The sequence below is a fragment of the Taudactylus pleione genome, unplaced genomic scaffold, assembly GCF_031769625.1.
Source record: "Taudactylus pleione unplaced genomic scaffold, aTauple2 ptg001954l, whole genome shotgun sequence".
Lineage (NCBI taxonomy): Eukaryota > Metazoa > Chordata > Amphibia > Anura > Myobatrachidae > Taudactylus > Taudactylus pleione.
The window spans coordinates 188,781-206,920 of record NW_028286350.1 but is presented as its reverse complement, the minus strand read 5'-3'; the positions used below and the strand labels follow the sequence as shown (position 1 = coordinate 206,920).

Below are 18,140 nucleotides of genomic sequence, written 5' to 3'. Positions count from 1 at the left end.
ATACAATGAATAGACCGGTTAAACATTTAGGAGTTTATAATTACAATGCAAAATTTCTACATATCTTTGAAGCAAGATTGAAATATTTGAAAATTTATTCTATGCTGTTGCTTGACAACTTACAAAATTTCAATTGGTTGTGAATAACCATGGAACCTGGTAAGAAATGACAGTACATGTGTCACATGGAATATAAGTTTCATAAGAAGAGGCCATTTTATGGTAATTTCAGTTTCAAGTTAGATCACATGCATCCAGTGGTTGGTGACTGCATGCACAAATAAAGGGTAATAGGATGCGTTCATATGTTCAAAACTATTAATGTAGTGTCAGATGTACGTACCTGCATTGGTGTTTCAGTGCTGTTCAGATCTGCCCACTCCTCAGCAGTATCTGATGTAATCATGGTTGGTTTTACTGCTATGGTGGGCTTGGAATACAGAGCAGCAGTTACAATCTCATCATCTTGGTTTGTGTTCTCAGACTTGATCCTAATCCCATTAAGACTTGGCAAGACTGGCAGGTTGCCCACTTTTCCATCAGAGGATGTTTGAAGCTTCCGGTGGTCACTCTTCGGGTGAAAGCAGTTTTTGCAGGATCCAGGTTTCCAAATATGTTCCACAAATTCGTTGCACACAGACATTCTCAAGCCCTGATTGGTTAGTAGGATGCCCCGGTGCATGTTAGGACCAGGATCACCTCTCTCATCTTGTGCTCAGCAATGTGCAGGAAAAATCGTGGCTCCTTCACAAGTCTAGATTAGAATAAAAAAAATAATATAATTATTGAACAAGTGTGTTTTTTTGTTTGTTTTTATGTTAAAAAAAGTATTTCTGCATGAACCAAATTTATACACAGATCAATAAATGTTTCTCTCTTTTTTTTATTGTAGAAAAAAAAAAAAGTATTGGGCCAGTGTTTTTGGTATACCCTGACATGTAATATAATTGTAGTAGAATATATACCAATGTGCACCATATATATGGCGTCTAACAGAGGACACAAAAGGCTAAGGTTTGCAAACAACTTGAAAAGATACCATTTATGTGATTCATGCAAGTACTGTAGACATATAGGAATGGAAGCCAAAATGATCATTTGGCTTAACAGTAACTGCATCCAGAATGGTAGATGCATGCTGTGCCTATGAATCACCCTTACTCGCTGTGTCATCTGATAGAATGATTACTCAGTATAGGATACGTTCTGCCAACATGAATCCTCCCTATAGTCACGTCTTGCATTGTCACGCTAAAGGGATTCTGATTCTGTAAAGTATCGGCGTACAATCTACATGCTCCTCACTTCTCTTTAAGGTTCTGTAACCAAACCATTCATTCCAGTCTCTTAATAGTCATTTCCATTCTCAGCTTAATGACAATTAGAAGTGACACCTTGAACATTTACCATATCAAAAGTGTGCTTTCCCATTTCACAGCTGCTCCAGTCTGATTGATTTTGCAATTACACGCTTCAAACAAGAAATCCTGCACAAACTGGTTCTTTGTTTATTACTGTTCATTTTTTGTTACACGATGTTTAGCTTCTATATATTTATACCTGTATATCAGATGCACTGCTAGAAGTACAATTCCGGTCTATAAAAAAGGTACAGCAGAATGCCCCTTTTAAAGAAAAGGTTAACTTGTCCAGCAGGTCTGTGCTGACCTTTAAGTGTTATTAATTAGTAAGTAAGAGCAGTGTGTGTGCAGAACACTGTGGGTAGGATGTACTAAAGGGTGAAATGCGGTCAAAACTAAAATAAAAAAAAACAGTTTTCAGAGTTTTGGCAGCATTTCCATTTTATCATCATCATCATCATCTATTTATATGGCGCCACAAGTGTTCTGCAGCGCCTTACAAAGTACGTAAACAAAAAGCTGACCAGTGACTTACAGTACAATGCAATACAATGTAGGACAAGGTCATGGATAATGACATTGCTACATTAGCGACCATAACACTCACATATTCACCGTATTCAATTAGGTGCGAAAAGCCGTTTTCGGCAAAGTTTCGCCGGCGAAGTCATTTCGCCAGACGAAAACTTATCCCTGTAATCAATTCCAAAGACTTTTCGCTGGTGCGGAAAGTCAATGCATTAGAATAGGCGAAAAAGATTCGCCTATGAAAGCTGTTGAAAAAAAGTACAGAATGACTTTGAAAAAGGGGGCGAAAGAGTACAAAGTTGGGGGAAAAAACTTAAACTACCGAAATAGACTCCAGGGGGGTCCCCAACTATGCCCCAGGTGTTTTTTGATTGCAGGTGGTTGCTGCAGGTGGATTTATTTACCTTTTTTTTAAACTTCACTTTAGCAACTTTATAATATGCTAACACCCATTTTCGTGGACCCCAAATGTGCTGGGACTGCTTATTGTCTGCAAAAAAACCTGCTAAATGCTATTCTTCAGCACTTTTGCAAAGACGCTAATAGGCAGCTATTGAGATCATTTAAGTAACCCAAATACCTTCAGCAGGCCTATTCAGGGGTATCTATAATGATCCCCAATGTCAGTGCATCTTTTGGGGGGTGTCAGGCTGATTTCCCCAAATCTGACAGGGCTTTTCGCCAGTTCCGACTTAACCGGGTCCCATTTTTGCCGATTTCTAATAAAATACGGGGATAAGCGGGGACGAGCGCGATACTTTTCCGCATGGAAAAACCAGCGATGTCGGCTAAAAGTCCAGCATGCGAAAAGTTTGGAACATTTCGCACTTAATTGAATATGCGCCTCAATGTTAGGTGCCCTAGTGGGGAGTAAGAAGTAGATGAAAGTAATGTAAGGAGAAGCACAAGAGGGTAGAGGGCCCTGCTCGTAAGAGCTTTTATTCTAAAAGGCAGGAAAGACAAACAGGTGTGACACAGATGGGGTAGACGGGGAGGAAGGAACATGTAGCAGCATATGTACCAAGCTCCAGAATGCGATACACTCCGGAGCTTGGATTCAGTGGGTAACGCCATGGCGTTACCCAATAGAAGCCTATGGGCTTCTATTCGGAACTCCCCCTGAGAGGGATCCCTCCCAGCATCCCCCACAGCGCACACGCCCTTCTGCACATGTACACAAGGAAGCTAGAGAGACTTCTGGGTCATAAAACTGGCAGTCTCTCTCTCGATAAGAGCGGTCCTTTGTGATTTCTAGGTACATACCGGCAATATTATGTATATACCTGCTAAGTGGAGGAATGTACAGCATCACGGATGGGATGCTTAGTAGAGCCCGCCCTGTACACTGTATAAAACCTTTTAAATGTTATTCCAGCTTTAAGCTGGGTACACACTTGTCAATATATTGTTAGTTTGTTTGATGAACGATATATTGCAAGTGAATGTTTTTCACAACTGCAGCCTGTACACACAGCATGATATGCAGATATATCTACCATCGGATGTGCTGCACAGCCGACACATATTGTCTATGAACATCTAAATGGTATATGCTCCCGTAGTCAAAATTAGATTTCGGAGCTTGCATTTAGGACTCAATACTTAAAGGTAAGCAGGAGATATCAGTGATACCTTTATAATGAATAGCCCCGATACTTAATTTTTACAAAAGTAGGTGAAAATTTTATTTTTCACCTGCTTTTGTTGAAATTAAGTGATGATGAATGGACCCCTTAGTATAATGTTATTATAAAGAAAACACCAATATAGATGTTCGCACAGGGCTGGCTGAAATATATATTAATACGATCTAAAAAGGATCACACCAAAAGTATTATGATTATCATTTTGTGAATACCAAAAACATGTTAAAATGAAAGTGGTAAAAGGCGCACCTAGGCTGTTTAGATAGTGGATTGGAGACATAAAAAGCCTTGCATGTGACTACAGCTGTACTGAAAACATATTTAGTTAGCAGGACCTGGCGTTCAGCTTGACACTGAATCCAAACAGTGCAATTCATGGGTCTGCACTTTCCCATTACACTAACAATAAGCAGTCATGATATACTAACATTGTTATTTCTGATCTAAAAAGCGCTTCTAAGAAACGGATAAATGAAATAGATATTTCACTGTGGGATTTGGAGGTCTGCTTCTTACAGTAACATGTCTGACAGACCTACTTGGCTTAAAGCTGCACTGCCACCCAGGACTTGCAGGCCTCCTGCTGCTCTTACAGACGGGCACTTTTAATAGATGGGGGAAAATCACCCCTCTTTTTCTGCCAAACAAACTGAACTCGCTGCTGCATGTGGGCTCTTTTTTTCCCTGGGTAGTCCCTGTACACTAGCTTTAAAGTCAATCTTTAAATAAAAGCAGAACTAAAGAGAATACTTTCCTTATGCTGGGCATACACAGCCAGATAAAATGTCTGTCAGACCGACAGACATTTTATCTGGCCGGCTGCCACAGTGTATAGCCCGACATCCGCGCAGCGCCCCCGGGGGAGGAGACATTTCCCTGTTCCTTCCGTAGGAAGGAACACAGGAAATGTCTGTCTGTCGGCCGCGCTGGGCATACACTGCCCGATGCGGCCGACAGTTACCGGGTAAATATCGCATCGGACGGGCATGCTGGACAATCCTGCATGCCCAACCGAGCAATATTTAACCCTCGGTCGTCCGCACACACGCTACAATTATCGGGGCGATCCGCCGATATCAGGCGGATCGCCCCGATAATTGTAGCGTGTATGGCCAGCATTAGAAATGCACCTGTGTTTTTGTTTTATTATTGTGACCCCTGATACACAATAATAAAGTCAGGAGTTGATATAAACCCTATAAGCTGTTTTCAGCAGGTATTTCATTTCAAAATGAAATTCTAGGGGATACCATACCACATTATTATGTGCAATGATTGTAAATGTGTATTGCCAACATGCATCCGATATCAGCACAACTGTCAACATTGTGGTGTCGACATTGTGATTGCCAATGTTTTGACTACATCCCCTAAAGGCTGTCTCTTTCCTCTGACTTAATCACCAAACTACCTATATCCAGGCTCAGGCTCTAACAGAGAGGGATTAAATCATGCACCTACAGTGAAGAGAAAGCAAAATAGAATGTTATTAATTTTCTATCTATGATATACAGTATATAGTATACAAAGAGTACATGAGTCCTAATGCTGGCCATACACTAGTACGATATAGTACAATGCGATTCATCGTACGTTTTCCCTTGAACTCCCCGGCAGTCCCGACAGCACGGTTTGGTGCTTTTTAACACGATCTGCATACGATTACGATAGATATAATGGGCTGCACATCTGATCATACAATACGTTTTAAGAGTGGCGGGAGTGCGCATCGGATCGTATCCTACCTACACGATTTCGACACGATTCATTGTACAACGCGTTGCAAATTGGGCATTCGGCCCGAAATCGTACTAGTGCAGAGGTTCTCAAAGTCGGTCCTCAGGACTCCACACAGTTCACATTTTCCAGGTCACTCAGCAGGTGCACAGGTGTATTCATTACTCACTGACACATTTTAAAGGTTCAACAGGTGGAGCTATATATTTCTCTTGTGATTCTGTGAGGAGACCTGGAAAACATGCACCGTTTGGGGTCCTGAGGACCGAGTTTGAGAACCTGTGCGCTAGTGTATGGCAGCATAACAGTATACATCAGATTCAGATCCGGACACTAATACCATTGCAGCTGCTATCTCTCACGGATCAAAATAGCAAAAATATAGGGTGAATCAGCCAGTGAGTGAACCAATAGTGTTCCTTCTAGGTCCGGCGTGGGGGAGTCGGAAAGGGGGCGTGGCCATGAGAAAAGCATAGCATCTATTCACCGGCGGTGAGCGATGCACCCCAATCCCCCCCCCCCCCCCGTGTGGGACACTGTGGCCGGTGGGTGGGGATGACACCCGGCACCTCCAGCAGGCTGTTTCAGGAGGGTGCCAGCAAGGCGTCGCCAAAGCAGCAGGGTGCATTTTTCCGTTTCCAAATCGGGTAGGGCGTGGCACCCTGTTAAAATAGCCTAGCGGGAACGCTACCACCAGTGAATGAACATTTTCAGGTGCAATACAGTAATCTTCAAATTTTAGTGCATACAATCTTATGGCACACATCCACTAGACTATTAAATTGAGCGATTGAACGCTAACGATATCATTATCGGTCAATAATCGTTTGCACATCGTTTAAAAAAAATGTCTAAAAAGACCAGCAATGTGCACTCCCGCTGGTCGTTTAGACATCTATCATCAGGCAAACATGCTGGACAACCTGATGATAACGTCAGGTTCAGCATGTTTGCAGATGATTGATGAGCCTGCACTGACCGACTGCTCGTTCGGTGCAGGCTCATCACAGACTGACAAACGACTGTACAATTGCAATGTCGTAATCGTGCAGTCATTTTCATGTCTAGAAGTGGATGTGTGCCTTTAGATTAGATCTATTTGACTATGGGCCTGATTCAGCTTTGGGAATAAAGCAGGATATAGCAAGTAACTGTGCATCTTGGTAAAATCATGCTATACAGCAGGTGGGGCACATGTAAAATGTGCAGAGAGAATTAGATTTTGGAGGGGACATCTAAATTGCAGTGTAAAAATAAAACTGTCCAGCATTTGTGGGCTACATGCAAAAGCAGCCAATATTTACCCTGCATGCAAAACAAATGTATGCACTTGCACCCCTTACATTGCAACACGGTTTATACAGGTACACACTAGCTATTTCTAAAGGTGGGTACACACCTGACAGATATATCTGCAGATTGAGTGATCTGCAGATGATGGTTGTTCATACACACTGAACGGCCATCATCTGCCTGTGCCCTCAGGTCTCGGCGGCCGGGACCTGTGGGGCGGGTCGGGGGCGTGTCCTGCCCCCCTCCTCGTGGCTGCCGCTGTGTGTGTACGGGCGGTCTGCAGACATATCTGTCTATCGGCTGTGCAGCACAGCCAATGCGGTATGTCGGTGAACGCCAACGTTCACCGACATATCGCGGGTACACACTGCCCGACGGGCAGCAGATACATTGGCCGATCAATTGATCGGCCAATGTATCTGTCAGTGTGTACCCAGCTTTACTCTATTCCCAACTCTGAATCAGGCCCTATGTTTTGTAAGTCATATTATTTATTTACTTGACTTCTCTCTACACCTCTCCTGTTTTTTTGGTTGTAAAGTTCTAACTATTCCTTCAATCGTTAAACAAAAAATGTATTTTAATAGTATACATAGTAATAATGATGGCACGTCTCAAAATAGTTTTTATGTTGTATCACAGTGCCCTTAAATATGAGAAATCCTTTAATCGTTAATTCACTGGACAATTCACTCTACTAATGACTCCAAAGCTTACCCGAGCTTGGGGACGCCCACTGCTGCCTTCTCATATTCGTCCAACGGCGGGTACAGGGTAAACATCAGGAACATTGACACAGATCTGGCAGCCACACAGATTCTGAGTAAGACTGACCTGTCTTAAACACACGCCCATGCAACAGTTTAAACGGTGACTACCTGCGAATTAATCCTCTGTGCGAAGTTAACTGAAAAGAAATCGCAGCACGTGCGCAGAGCGGCTTATATGCATGCGCAATGGCTAACAATCACTCGACCTGTGTAAGCATCGGCATCTGGACCAGGCCCGCTAAAACACATGCTTGCCAACACTTCTGGAATGTCCAGGACACTCCTGAATTTCGGTGGGCTCTCCTTCACCCATGAAAGAGTGGGCCACTTTCCAGAATGCCTTTCACTTCTCGAGTGAAGAGGGTGGCCTGGGTGTTTGGTGATGCAATTTGTATTAAATTGTGTAATCATGTCCCCGCTCCCCAGTGCCCACGAATCGCAGCTTTGAACAGTGGCGTGAGGCTTGCCATGATGAACAATCGCAGCACCACTCCCCCTGTACCTCAGACATGATTGCCCCCTGGGACTCTCTTTGTGGGGGGGGGGGGGGGGGTTCGCTTTTCAAGTATGTGTTAGCATCACTAAAGTAAAACCGTTCATAATTAAGCATACCTACTAACATTGTCCTGAAGACAATTGGGAGAACGTGAGCGCTCCACCACATACATAATAGGGCCATGCCTAGCCTCCAATCCCCCTTTCCTACCAACAAAAATGCTTTTAATAAAGTGAGTGAGGACACACCACCCAACTTTCTGGTAGTAGTGACAAATATGCCCAATGACAGGACACTCCCCTCAAATCGGGACTGTGCTGACAAAACGGGAATAGTTCCAAGGTAAGTTTTAAGAGTGAGAGGGTGTGCCAAATACTACCAAGATACCCGAGACCCAAAGAAAAAGAACAATATTTCATTAGAGAATGTCATAAGTTAGTCTAAGCTAAAGCTCACAGGTACCATGCTGTATTGAAATATGTTTGACCCAAATATGTTTAAAGGAAGTAATTTGTTTTAAAATGGAATTGCCCAATCCTTTAAAGTTTTCGGTGCACTTCAGTAGACCTATATGGTGACAGCACACAATTGTAAATGTCACCTAAATACTTACCTATAAGAATTCTGAAAATTACTCACATCATAATGTTATTCTATGCCAAGTTTACAGGTGGCAATAATTGTATTTAACAACGGAAAATCGATTACAGCAGATAGGATAGGACTGTTTCATTTAAATATTGTATAGAGGGAATAATTGATTATTCCAAATGGAAACCTGTACAACAGCTCTGGTATGTCAGACCCGGAAATGTAAGCAAGTCATTTTGATGGAATTTAATCAGTTATCAGTCTTTAAACCAGAGACAGACAATGGATGTTATCACTGATGTATTAGTAACAAGGCAATTCAGAAGCTGTTGAATTTCTTTTCCTTCAACTGTATGTTGTAACAGTACCAAATGCAAGACTATAGGTGGGTACACACCTGACAGATATATCTGCAGATGATGGTTGTTCAAAAATACAGAACTGCCATCATCTGCCTGTGCCCTCGGGTCCCGGCGGCTGGGGAGCGGAACCTGGAGGCCAGATCGGGGGCGTGTCCCATCTCCCTCCTCGCGGCTGCCGCTGTGTGTGTACGGGCTGTCTGCAGACATATCTGTCCATCGGCTGTGCAGCACAGCCAATGCGTTTTGTCGGTGAACGCCGACGTTCACCGACATATCGCGGGTACACACTGCGCGACGGGCAGCAGATACATTGGCCGATCAATTGATCGGCCAATGTATCTGTCAGTGTGTACCCAGTTTAAGAAAATTTAATTTTGAAAAGATCACAGACTATGCAAAAATTGTACCAACAGCAGGAACACAATATGCAAACAGATCACGCCTAATATAAAGCTTATTGTAAACACAGGCAGTTTATTTCAGACACTGGCTTGCTGTGAAAACAGCACTGGAATTCCTGTGAAGCTCTATCTGCAGACCCTGATCAGTTCACATTCCTGTCTTTATGCACTGCTACTGCTGCCTTTGTTATAAAGTACTGGGGAGATTCCCATTCTTGTGGGATCCTGCATTCCACACCAGAAATAGGCCAATGCATGATATTCTCAGCAGAGCACAAGTAATCTGTCTTGTAATTAAAATTTCTATCAAACTGAATTAGGCTCACTGGTAACACAGAGATATATGGAATTAAGTCAAACACATAACGTAAACTAGAATAAGGGGCCTATGTATAAAGCGGTTTTCTTTTTACATAAAATGATGTAGAAACTGCAGTTTCTGCATAATGTTATGTATTGTAGCTATTTACTATTGACACAATGCAGGAGATTACACAGAAATCTTTGGCAAGTGCGAACTAGCACTTCAGATCGATGTCAGTTATCAATGGGGACTATGATCTGACCCCTATGTACTAAACGCCAAAAATCAAAGCTTTTCGGAGTTTGATACTGGTAGTTTACACCATCTTCAGATGATGTAAACTGCTTTAAGCCTATGTAGGCTCCAGGATCAGGAGAGAGATCGCAGCTCCGGAAGCGGACACTGTGCACATGCACATGGTCAGCTTCCACTGTGAACGACATCTACAATATGCCGGGGGAAATAACTCGCAGGCACAGCGGTTACTGCAACCGCTGTCCGTGCGAGTTCCCAACTGTACACAGTGGGGATAATATCCCTGGCGATATGGACACAGTTCCCTGATTATTAGTACATAGACCCCTTAATCATTAAAATAAATATTGTTACATACTGTTGCTTTAAATTTTATTTTTGAAGGAAATTTTTATACATTTTATGGTGCGTGTTCCCCCAATAAACATATTTAGACTTACATTTAGCTCTGCATAGTCTGCAGTTCTGCTGACATGCCCTTGCTGAACTTTCCTAGAGCTCTCCGTTACACTGCTTCAGTAAGTATGTGTGACTGAAATGTGTACAACTCTGAATAGTCTGTACTTGCAAACTCATTGTTCCAATTCATGCGTAATGCGAAAAATAGCAGGTTATGCTACGCAAAGAGGCATACGTTCAACTCAGACCCCAATTAGTGAAAATAGAAACAATTTCTCCAAGTCACTGTAAACTGCCCACAATCAGGGAGTGAGACCTTACCTAATGTATAGACATTTTAGAGTAAAAGCGTTTTTCTCCCCCCAAAATAATGTGTAGATGTTAAATTGTACATTAGACTTTGTTTCACTGATAAATCTCAAGGCTTCTCTTACTGACCGTTCAATACATTGTGATAAGAAGTGTCCAAGTTCAGACTCTGTGCCTACTGTGATAACCGTGCAGACTCACCACCCTGGCTATAAAGTCAGACTCTGTGCCTACTGTGATAACAGTGCAGACTCACCACCCTGGCTATAAAGTCAGACTCTGTGCCTACTGTGATAACAGTGCAGACTCACCACCCTGTCTATAAAGTCAGACTCTGTGCCTACTGTGATAACAGTGCAGACTCACCACCCTGGCTATAAAGTCAGGGCAATAAAAAACTTCCAAGGTGAGGGCAATAGCTCAGTCCCCCATAACCCCACTGTGCCTGGAGTGCACCCAATACAACAGCATGTAAACCTCATAAAGGAAACCTTTTTAGACATCACCTGATTATCATGTCTGAGCTTAATGACCCAGCTGGGTTTGCTGGTTTGTTTTTTTTAATATATTTTCTCAACAGGATCCTCAGTATAAAGTTGATCAGTGGCCTCTACAGAAATTCAGTATATGAGGAAAGTTCCCTTCATGACCTGCCCCCACATCCTAAGGATAAGCAGCAGTAACTGAGAGAAACCTGCCCCACTGTAACCCTCTGACTGCTCCCATGTCAGCAGCAGCCCGGGGGAAGGGGTGGGTGAGGACTAGGTGTCAGGGGAAAGTGTTGTTGCTCAGGCAAGTTCTCCATACAAATCCAATCTGTTTGGAAGTGAAAGTACATATTTATGAAACTGGCAATGTGGCTATGCGTTCTACCATGTGCACATCATTCACAGAAAAGTTACTGCATTACCTGTCTGTAGTAGTTGTACAGTGATCCAAGCACCGACAGAAGAACAAAATAGACCGTAGACGAGGTTGAATGGAGGAGGCACAGTCAGAGTGCACTACACGCAGCCACCAGGAGACCGGGAGCTAACACTCAGCAGCAGCAGCAGCAGCAGCACTACACTGTGTGTGACTGGTTATTAGTGACTAGACCCAGAGGTGGAGACACTGGGGAGGAGCAGCACCATCTCTTCCACACCCCGACCTTGCTGCTGCTCTATTCCCTGCTCTGTGCTCTCCTCCTCCCACCGGGAAACGTTCTGAGACTTGTGTTTGCATTAACTAATTTATTTCAATGTAATTATAGTCACTTATGAATAAAAATAAATAAAAGGATTTCAAATAAAAGAGGATGGAGGAGGAATAACTCCTACTGTGTCTTTAATTGCATCAAACGTCGTATAACTTGTTCTCGCTTCCACTTCCAGACTTTCTATTGGATTTGCTGTGAAAGAGAAGAGACATTTCAGTTTACAATCATAGGGGAGAATTCAGGGCCTGATTCAGAGATGGACACTTTAGCGAGGAATCTAGTGTAAAAAGATGCATACTGTGTCGGCATCGGGATGTAGTCAGGATGCCAGCGGTCGAAATGCCGACCGCCGGAATCCCGACACTGAAAGCCCTGCATGGGACTAATGATAGGTGTCTAAATACAGACACTCGGCATACCGAATGTAGGTTAACCGGGCGTCACGACGTGTTATCTGCGGGGGGGGGGGGAGGGTTAGGTTTAGGCACTCCTGGGGGGACTTAGGGTTAGGCACCCCCCCCCCAGAGGGTTAGGTTTAGGCTAGGGGAAGGGGGGATTAGGCACCACCGGAGGGAAGTTAGGGTTAGGCACCCCCCCCCCCACCGGAGGGTTAGGCTAGGGGAAGGGGGGGTTAGCGTTAGGCACCCCCCCGGGAGGGTTTGGTTTAGGGTGCGGGAAGGGGGGTTAGGGTTAGGCACCACGGGGGAGGGGGACTTCGGGTTAGGCACCACCCCCCGAGTCTTATGGTTGGGCACCCCCAAGAGGGGGTTAGGTGGGGAGAAGGGGGGGTTAAATATACTTACGAGCCGGCGTCAGCATTTTCATCTGTCGGGTTTCTCTCATTGGGATTTGAACTGGCGGCTTGCAAGATCCGAGGGCTGCATCCGAAGACACAGCATTGGATCTATCTCATGATCAATGATCGCAGCATCGGTCATCTGAGTGTGCCGAATGCTGGGTACACACTGGACGATGTGTGTACCCAGCGATGTCGGATGTGGTGGATCCGGCGGGTATACTGGCATTGGCAAGTGCATATACACTTGCAGATGCTGGCAACGACGAATGACAGTGGGGGGGGGACCTTGCTGCATTCGGCAGCATGGCATCATTAACGATATCTCCAGATTGGACTGCATGTACAGACGAGTGGGGATATTGTTAACGACCCGCGGGAGCGCGCTTCGTTTGTCGGTAAGTGCATACACACTGGAAGATTAAAACGATATATTGCTGAAATATATCGCTATCGTTCATAAATATCGTCCAGTGTGTACGGGGCTGAAGTCTAGTCAGAATGGTCGCCTCATCTCCGCTGCCGAGGCGAGTTAATTTACGTCGGAAGATGCAGTCACGGTCCTCGCCACCCCCAGAAAGCAGAGGCGATGGTACAAATAATGGCGTACCGTCTGGGGCCGGCCCCACTGACATCACTAGTGATGTCAGTGGGAGTGCTTTTGGCTCTGATAGAGCCAAAAGCACTCCTGGGCTTGCGGCAGCGAGACCCTACCACAGGGTCTCATCGCAAGCCCGATGGTCGCGATGGTCTTGACCCATCGCGACCATCTTTTTGGCCGCTCGCATAAGCTGTGGGTGGTCACCCACAGCTATGCGAGCAGCCAGGAGGCCGCTCCAATTTTAGGTAGGAGGGCCCTGATTCAGAGCGAGCGCTCTTGTCAGAGCGTCCGGCTCTGAATCAGACCCTCGTTCCTCAGGACCCCACACAGGTCACTTTTTCCAGGTCACTCAGCAGGTGCACAGGTGTATTCATTACTCGCTGACACATTTTAAAAGATCCACAGGTGGAGCTAATTATTTAACGTGATTCTGTAAGGAGACCTGGAAAATATGCACTGTTTGGCAACCTGTATACTAATCTATGGCTCTAATCTATGAGGACTATTTATCAGTTACTTATTAATACTTATGAATGTATTTACGCAGAATGGGCAGAGGTGCACACAATGACGATATTCATGTAGTTGAGCAATTATTTGCCACTGCGCATGTGCAAAAAGTCCTGACAACCCCTATGACCAATGTGTTATATAGAGTATACGCTCAATGATTCTATTGCGATCCGGAGGATAGAATTGCTATCAGAAATGGGGCGGCCAAGTGTTGGGTGTTGATAGGTGGTGACTGCAATGCATTCTGGAGCTTGGCCCTGGTAGCTCCAAATGGCGTTAGCCACTGTACTAGTCTATGAGCTGGAGATTGCAAGAGTTGCAGGAAGAGGAATCCGTAGGCACTCTCCACCCATGCATGAACCATCAGCAGACCATGCATGCACAGTAGTGCGTCCAGCTCCCGAAGGAAAATTTACGTTTAGTTCACTTTTAACACACCACAGGGACGGGCTCCTTTCGGAGTCCATGTCCCTGTGGGTGTACACCCAGGCAATCATTAATGTCCTATTGCTGTGAATAACGGTGATAGGAAATGATAGTTATCGGATCTAGGGCCCAATCATTTATAAAATGTGCCCATATGTGGTAGTTTTAGGACTACTAAATGTAAACTGTAAGGCACACCATAATATAGAATAATGTTTCACAATGGAAGTTGGATTAGCAATCTCTCCAATATATTGTCACTGAATATATGAATACGTATATGAATATTCCCAAATGTTCGTACAATCAAAGTACAATGACACAGGAGTTTCTCACCATAGAGATTTTTTTCTGTGATAGATGTGAACCACTATAATGTCTCATGATGTAAACAGGAACTAATGTATACAATAAACTCTGTACTTTCTATCCAGGAAGGGAAATAGTGTCAGCATTTCCCCAGGGTATAATTGCAATATCTGCATATTTACTAATGCTTCCTTTTTCTCTTTGCTCTTTTTCCGTTTCCTTTTACCTCAAGGCCACAGAAAGCTAATGTGACACATACCAGTATTTTGTATTTTCATTCTTTTGTTATGTACAGCAATTCAAGTTTCACTTGACTAAGTAGAATACAGGAATACATTGTAGAGGTCTACCAAAAATGCTATGGGCCTGATTCAGACTTGGGAATAGAGGGCCTGATTCAGAGGTGCTCGCAAAAAGCGAGCGCTCGCTCTGAATCAGGGCGGGCGCTTGGTTTTGAAGTTGCGGCCTCTAGGCCGCTCGCATAGCTGTGGTTACCACCCACAGCTTATGCGAGCGGCCATGATGATGGTCGCGATGGTCAAGACCATCGCGACCATTGGGCTTGCGATGAGACCCTTGTGGTAGGGTCTCGTGGCCGCAAGCCCCAGAGAGCTTTCGGCTCTAACAGAGCCGGAAGCTCTCTCACTGACATCACTGGTGATGCCAGTGAGGCCGCCCACAAACGGCAGGCATTCGCTTGGGAACGCCTCCGTTTGTGAAGTCATCCCCCGGCCACAAAAGGGGTCGAGCTGTCGATCAACATCGACAGCCGCCCCTTTTGTTGTGAGTCCTGGAGCGAGCGCTTTTTGCGCTCGCTCCGTGGCTCGCGCACGCGCAGAGCGCGCGCCGCGCGTGCGCACTGGCCCACCATCAACCCGGTTGCGAGCACACAGCGCTTGCGACTGGATCTGAATCAGGCCCAGAGTGAGATATCTCTCTCAACTGGTCATCTTGGTGAAACCATGCTGCACAGCAGGTGGGGCAGATTTAAAATGTGCAGAGAGATTTAGATTTGGGAGGAGTGTTTCCAAACTGACATCTAAATTGTAGAGTAATAATAAAGCTGTGCAGTATTTGTGGGCTACATGCAAAAGCAGCAAGTATTCAGGGGCGCCGAGAGGGGGGGGGGGCGGCTACAGTTTACCCGGGCCCGGGCTTCCAGAGGGGCCCGGCGGGGGCCCGGGTCTGGCGCTGCCCCCCCCCTCACTTCCTCCCTCCCTCCCTCTGCAGCAGCCCAGCACACAGCGTGTGTTGGGCTGCAGTGGGAGATTGCTTGCGGCTGCTAAGCAGCAGCCACAGCAATCTCCTATGCCTGAAGGGGGGAGCGATCACACTGATCGCGCCCCCCACTGGCTTTGCGCCGGGCTGAGGGGCGCTGCAAAACACAACTTTTTTTTCAAGGGGGCGTTGCCACGTCTTCTGCTATTAGGCCATGCCCCCTCTTTACCGGGGCCCCGCGTGGCTCTCTACGCCCCTGCCAGTATTTACCCCACATGTAAAAATAATTTATGTATTTACACCCCTTGCATTGCAACATGGTTTGTTCAGTTTCACAGTTGAGAGAGATATCTCACTCTATTCCCAACTCTGAATCAGGCCCTATATTCCAAGTGAACCTTGTACTAGACACATTAGACACCCTCAGCTGTTGTAGGTGCCATACCAGCATAGCCATAGATTAGGATAAAAGAATATCTGTTTCTCAAAGTTGCTCGAAAGCAAGCAATGGTACTGCTCTCAGTAGCATCTGGGAATAGTTAAACCTACTTATTGCCAGCATGCAGTGCACTGAATATTAAAATTAAAACTAAGATCAGAGGCATGGGTAATCTATGGCTCGCACATATGTTTTTCACTGCCATGTTCTCAATACATAGCAACATTTTTGCCCCAATATTTCAATAATGCTTGCAATAAATAAATCTATGCCCGGTTAGCTAATTTTCCATATTTGTGTTTAAAAATAAAATGCTATGCTATACAGTTTCCTCTATAAAGGCAGTCGTTTTATTGAGAGAATAATATGACCTCACTTATAATGTGATCAACGGATAACTTCGCCTACTTACCAGCTGGAAAATCTTCTTTTTCAGCTAGCTCCAAGATACCCAGCTGTCCTAGCGGTGTTATCACTTGCATGCTTATGACCCAGGTGATGTAATGCCAAGCCACTCTACGGAATTGTAACCAATAGGCTATAATGGCTAACATCATCCAATTATGGTGTTAGCTATCGGGAACAAGCTTTGGAAAGGTACACTTTCCTAAACTTGTTTCATGAGAGCACATTGTATGGGGACTGCTGTGCCGCCGATATCTGCTGTGGTCGCTGTACTTACATATAGGGTTGTGTATAGATGCGGTAAACCCTCTGAAACTGCAATTTTTCCGAGGTTTACGGCAAAATGGCTTCGATACATCCCATCCTTAGACTGCCCACTGTGAGTGCCTAGTTGTGTTTTGCAATAATGAGAATGATAAATGTCATATATGTGTATTGGGGTACACCTGGGCCTGGAGTAGGGATGATAGAACTGAGACTTCCACGTAGGATCGATCTATAATGTTCTACTGATATTGCTGTACTTCAGAATTTACATTTGTTTTCTAAAATATAATCTACTGGATTCTATTTGTGCTCCCATCCACATCACTAGTTTTGCTACAGATAATTCCATAAATTTCTACAATCTATAATCTCTGTTATGTTTACTTTAGTTTTCAAATAATTTCTATATTTTTTTCTAAAAAGCCACAAAGTATGTCCAGTTTAGAGAATTGCTGCGCACTCTGGACGCTTGAGGAGTGACTGATTTTTGGGCAAATCATGAGCTATTGTATCAAACAGGGGCAGAACACTGTGCATGAAGTATATCTGTAGACTGTATTTTACTATAAGTAAATTTGGTCTAAGATGGAGGCCGGAATATTCCCTGAACTGAGGTTTCACTAGAGCCATGTAACAGTAGTAACACCTTTTTTTTTAAAATAAGGACTGAGATGTGAGAGATGCAAACTTCTGATGCCTTGAATCAGAACCAAAGACTATTGGGTCTATTTACTAAGCAGTGTTAGGAGACAGAGTGAAAAGTGATAAGAAAGTGATAAGGTGCCAGCCAATCAGCTCCCAGCTGTCATTTTTTAAACACAGCCTGTGAGATGGCAGTTGGGAGCTGATTGGCTGGCACTTTATCACTTTCTTATCACTTTTCACTCTGTCTCCTAACACTGCTTAGAAAATAGACCCCTAAATACTGCTTATCACGGTGTAAGAAGTAATTGTTCTGATTGGGTGAAACCACCTGACTCCAAGAAGATAAATATTATTCTTAAGGAAGTGTGGAGAGAACACATCGATCTTCATTCTCAACTTCAAGGTTGAATTAAGTATTTAAAAATCTAAACTCTAAAGTTACTGGTCAGTTATTTTACACCAGGGTTTTTAAATAAGATTTACAGCAGTGATTTTCTTAAAGGCAATAAGCGGCATGAATTACCTTTAAAAAAACTAAAGCTATAAATACCAGGGCAAACTGTCCTGAGAAGTGTACCTGTAACTGCACCTCCATCTAGCAAGGGTAGGTGTTTGCCTTCCCTAGGCCTTCATGTATTATGTATTCAATAATGTGGGTGGAATTTGCGATAATGTTCCTCTACTGGGTTAAAAGTACCTACAGTAGGCAGTAAGATACCACTGACTGGCCAAATGATACTAAAATATTAGAATGTGTGGATGTAATACCTTCTGAACAATAAAATTGTCTAATGTTGGCTATTCTCCTAAAGATTAACCATCCCCCTAGTTGGTTGGAATGTATGAGAGCAAATGACAATCAGCAAACACT

The 18,140-nt window shown here is 44.2% G+C and overlaps 1 protein-coding gene across 1 annotated transcript in view; it reads right to left on the bottom strand.

Annotated features, from left to right (window-relative positions):
* The window catches only part of PRAG1 (PEAK1 related, kinase-activating pseudokinase 1), a 31,831-nt gene extending 20,363 nt beyond the window's left edge, over positions 1-11,468 (bottom strand). The window contains exons 1-2 of the mRNA XM_088465273.1: positions 11,363-11,468; positions 344-754 (exon numbers count right to left, since the gene is read on the bottom strand). Of these exons, the coding sequence (XP_088321399.1) occupies positions 344-682 (339 nt within the window). The 5' untranslated portion in view covers positions 683-754; positions 11,363-11,468. The remainder of the gene's footprint in view (positions 1-343; positions 755-11,362) is intronic.
* Positions 11,469-18,140: the final 6,672 nt, after the last annotated feature.